Below are 4,636 nucleotides of genomic sequence, written 5' to 3'. Positions count from 1 at the left end.
GTTTGTTTACATATTGCAAACATGCATGGTAAAATTCCACTTTGTTCACTGGCAGAAAATAGAGCTGTAATTATTGGTTAATTATTATTGCTCTGCTCATCTCCAGTGGATGGGAAGAGAGTGCATCTTGTCTGCATGAGTCTTCCCCGGTACACAGAGTTCTAAAATTATTCAAAAACCTGCATCTGTCATATCTTACTAAATCAATAGCCTGTAAGTTCACAGCCACCACATTGTTTTGGGGCTTGATTTTTTTCAAGAGTCCTCTTACGTCCAGATAAACTAACATGGATTTCCCTTGGATTGTGTCCCCTCTTTTCCATTGCTTTGCATGCCAGGAAGACTAGGTGCTTATTTCCAGAAACACACAGTTTGACAGGTTTTTGATCTGTTCCTAACCTGCAGTTTTTACTTGCTGGCTATTGAAGACATCTCCTTTTTTCACAGCTGTGCCTTTCTTCTTGAGACAGAATGCAAACAATGCACAGCCTAGAGGGAATGTCTATTCCTTTTATTCTGTCCTTGTCACAAAGGGACTTGGAAACAAGAATCAATCAAGAAAACAACCTAGCCATGCATGTCTATCTCCATGCTCTTGTTTCCTTCTTTCAGCTACCTTGTGGATGGGCAGCGCTGGCTGGTCATGGAGTACATGGACGGAGGCACTCTGAGCGATGTCATCAGCGAGACCCACCTGTCTGAAGACGAGATGGCAGCCATCAGTCGGGAGGTCAGCAATCCCACCTGTGCTGCCCAGGGCTTGGGCAGGATTGTCTGGGAAACAGGGCTCCAACCTGGAGTGATTTCATGTGCCAAGCTTTGTTTCTGTGTTGCTGGTATGCTATGGGCAAGTAAAAGCCTCTCAAGTGAAATGCCTGCCAGTGCCCCTGCACTCACAGTACTCAGTTCTTGTACTCATATCTCCTACTGTTGTATTCTCACTCTGTCTCTTGTATTTGTATTTGCTGTTCTCCACCTTGCTTCCCTAAACTTTCATCTCGAGCCTGTCTGCACTGCATTCCTTGCCTGTAGAAGCAAATGTGCTTGTGGCAGCATTTGAAATGATCAGCAAAGAAAAAAGAGAGACTCATTTCTCTCAGTCCTCAACTGAAAAGGACAGTAGTGCAGCCAAAATGCTCTTTGCTTCAGGAAGGTGACTGTTGTGATACTTCCAAGTCTGTGCTGAGGCCAGCAACAAAACCTTTGTCATGCAGCCTCCCACCCCAAAGTGATCCACTTCACACCAAAGGGAGGGACTTTTTCTTTCTTGGCAAAACCCCTCACTTGTCCTCTGCATGGAGAAAGCACATCCACAGCAGCAGCAGCCATGCTGGCTGGTTTGCAGGGGACAGTCTACAACAACAGCAGCTGCTGTTGCTCTTTCAAAAGCTGACATGCCTTTCCTTAGAAAGGTCCTGCTCTGCAAGTGGTGGAGCAGCAAGCTCTTCCTCGCAATGGCACTCTGTTCTGCCATTACTCACCATTCCCCTGCAGAGGGAATCTTTTAGAGCTGTTTCCTTTCTTGTATAATGAAATCACATCATTAATTTTTGCCCTCCTGTTTCTGTTTTCTCTCTCAGTGCCTGCAAGGCCTGGATTTTCTTCACTCGAACCACGTGATCCACCGAGATGTGAAGAGCAGCAACATCCTTCTCAGAACCGACGGCTCTGTCAAGCTGGGTCAGTGTATTCTTGGTCAGGTGCAGCATTCCAGGGACGTGGGCTGTGGGGCTGCTTTGAGTGACTGCCAGCTTCCCAAAATTGGTGTTGGTGGCAGTGCAGGGAACCCTGCCACAAACTGTGGGCACAGTTGCAACATGCACAGAAGTATGACAAGGAACAAGGAGTCAAGAGTGGCGTTGCTCTGTGTGTGTCCCTTCCAGAGGGAGGGAGCTGCAAATCTAAAGCTTCAGAAAAATAAAAGGCTGGAGGTAGTCTAAAAAATGAGGCTTTTTTTTTGAAGTGGCCAATTCCATATTTCCTTGTCTAAAGCCCTGAGGAAACAGAGCGTGGACAGTTCTCCAGGAGACTCAACAGCACATTCTTAGACTGAGAGTGGGGAATTCTTTGGCTTGATTTCCTAACTTGAGCTGGCTTTCATGGTATGTTTTTTTCTCCACAGCTGACTCTGGCCTCTTTGCTCAGCTCACCCCTGAGCAGAGTCGACGGAGCTCAGTGGCCGGCACTTCTGGGTGGATGGCGCCTGAAGTGGTGACAGGTCAACCATGTGGCCCCAAAGTGGACATATGGTCTCTTGGAATCGTGGGCATCGAAATGGTGGAACGAGAAGTTCCTTACTGGAATGAAACTCCTGTTTCGGTAAGGTGCAAATACTCACTGATCCCGCTTGTCTTTCTCACCTGTCCCATGGTCAGTGTGCCATTGGACAAAATCCCATTGCCATCTGCTGGCACCACTTCCACCAAGGTCCCCTTCTGAAAATGTCCCTGCAGCACATCAGCATCTGCTGTCGATTTGGTTGCATCAGAAGGGAAGAGGAAGGTAACCAGTTCAGAAACCTAACCAGTTCAGAAACCTGCCATTTTGGCCTCCAGCCATGCCTGACACTTTTCACTTGCTTTTTGAACAATGTTGGAGCTCTGTCTCTGAAGAAAAGGAATTTTTCCGTGGAATGGTTGGATGTGTGATAAATATCCTTCAAAATAGAGATTGAATCTTCCTAGTTTCAATTTTAGAGAAAAAGAGAAAAGAAAAAAAGAAAATGGAAAAGGAAAAGGAAGAGAAAAGGGAAAAGAAAAAAAGAAAAAGTAAGAGAAAAATGGAAAGGAAGAGGAAAAGGAAGAGAAAATAAGAAAAAAAGGAAAAGGGAAAAAAAGAAAGAAAAAAAGAAAAAGAATAAAAAAAAAAAGGAGGAAAAACCACCAAAGCAATGCCCAAGCAAGTTCTGCTTGCTTTTCCCTTCATTTACCACAGCACATCAATTTTCCTCCAAACTGTAGCATCTTTTCCCAATCCTGTGGGTCTTCAAAACTTTCAGGCTTTCAAATCATCCATACATTGTTCAGTCTTGCGTGTGGGTGGCCTGGATAAGTTTAGGATGTGTTTTTCTCCGACTGCAGTTAGAATTGTACACTAAACTCTTGGCTGTTTCTGGGTACTTTAACAAGTTGATGAGCTTGCAGCCAGGTGCCTGGGGCTGGGATCCAACGTGGGCGGTTGACGCCGGTGCTGTGTTCCTTTACCACAGGAGCAGGGCCACCCCTGGCTTGCACAATTCTAAGGAGAGTGAGGACTCCAGCTCCCCACCATGTCCAGTGGCTGAGCACAGCTGCAGAGAGACAGGATAAAACCCTCTTTGTGACCTTTGGGGGTGTGGGAAAAGCGAAGGAATTTTTCCTCTGGGTTGAAGAAGAAAGTAACAAAGTCTCTTTGGTCACCATCTATTTCAGTGCCACCAGCACAGAGCTGTCACTATTGTGGTGGGCATTTTCATGGAGACTCCCAGGCCTCCTTCCATTGTTATTTCAGTCTATTTTAGATGGATTCTGCATCTGCATTTTTTTCAAGAGGAGAAAAAAAAAACAAAAAACTTGATGATTTTTGTTTCATGGAAGCTGTGCTAAAGGGACCAACAAGCACTGCAAAGATTCCTTTCATGTAATAATCCTTGGAAATAGTATGGATAGAATAAACTCCCCCTTCCAAATAGCCTGTCAGGCTGGTGCAAATCCTCAGAGAAGCAAAACATGCTTTTGCTGATGTAGTTCCCACTAACTAGGTCAGTCAATGAAATCAGCTGCCAAGGCAAGATGTGCTGAATGTTGGAAAAGCTGTGGCTGCATCGGGGTTTGGGTTTTTGGTTGGTAAAGGAAAGTCATCTCTGGGTCTCTCCAGGGCAGTTTCTGCAGAGTGGAGCTTAAACAATGGGATCTGAGAGAGCACTTACAGATGGGAAAGAAGCAGCTGGAGCCTTATGTTTCCTTTTTCCCCAGCCTCAACTCCTGATAGCCATACGAGGGACACCAAAGCTGCAGCAGCCCAACCGATTCTCGCCTTGCCTGCGTGACTTCCTGAGCTGCTGCCTGCTGAGAAACGAGGCACAGCGCTGGTCAGCCAAGGAGCTCCTGCAGGTAAAATGCAAAGGGGCTGCAGGTGAAAGAGTGTCTGAGGGATGGGCTCCTCCTCCAGTGAGGTCCAAGGCATCAGATGAGCCCCCGTTCCTCCTCACCTCCACTCTTGGTGCTGTTCAAATGAAAACAGTGAAGAATCCTAGACTGGGCTGGCAGGGCCCTGTGAAGGTCATCTGGTCCAAGTGTCCTGCAATGAGCAGGGACATCTTCAAAGAGATCAGGTTGCTCAGAGCCCTTTCCCACCTGACCTGGAATACCTGCAGGCATGGGGCACCTACAAGCTCTTGGGACAATCTGTGCTGGTGTTGCACCATGCTCTGAGTAAACAAGTTCTTCCTTAGACCTACTCTTGATCCCCATTTTGTTTAAAAATATTTGCCCACATTCTATTGTTAAATGGCCATGTTAAAAAAGATGTCCCCCATTTTCTTCAAAGCCACTCTGAAGTCTTGGAAAGTGGCAATAAAGTCTCCCTGGGGCCTGTTCTTCACAAAGCTGAATAACTCCACCTCTCTCCGCATTTCCTGAGAGGACAGGTGCTCTGT

General features: G+C 46.4%; 1 protein-coding gene across 1 annotated transcript; it reads left to right on the top strand.

Moving 5' to 3' along the window:
- Positions 1 to 699: 699 nt before the first annotated feature.
- On the top strand, positions 700 to 4,432 carry LOC128822388 (serine/threonine-protein kinase PAK 1-like). Its single transcript, XM_054004085.1, has 5 exons — positions 700 to 730; positions 1,581 to 1,680; positions 2,123 to 2,319; positions 3,954 to 4,091; positions 4,355 to 4,432. Exons 1-5 carry the CDS (start codon positions 710 to 712, stop codon positions 4,430 to 4,432), a joined length of 534 nt encoding a protein of 177 aa, XP_053860060.1. The 5' UTR covers positions 700 to 709.
- The last annotated feature ends 204 nt before the right edge of the window (positions 4,433 to 4,636 follow it).

This window comes from Vidua macroura, chromosome Z (assembly GCF_024509145.1).
Source record: "Vidua macroura isolate BioBank_ID:100142 chromosome Z, ASM2450914v1, whole genome shotgun sequence".
Taxonomy (NCBI): Eukaryota; Metazoa; Chordata; class Aves; order Passeriformes; family Viduidae; genus Vidua; species Vidua macroura.
This window is presented reverse-complemented; position numbering and strand designations above follow the sequence as displayed.

Coding starts and splice junctions, on each gene's coding strand:
- LOC128822388 (XM_054004085.1), top strand. CDS start 710: ATGGCAGCCATCAGTCGGGAG. Junction 1,681..2,122: donor CGACGGCTCTGTCAAGCTGG/GTCAGTGTATTC, acceptor TTTTCTCCACAG/CTGACTCTGGCCTCTTTGCT. Junction 2,320..3,953: donor GGAATGAAACTCCTGTTTCG/GTAAGGTGCAAA, acceptor CTTTTTCCCCAG/CCTCAACTCCTGATAGCCAT.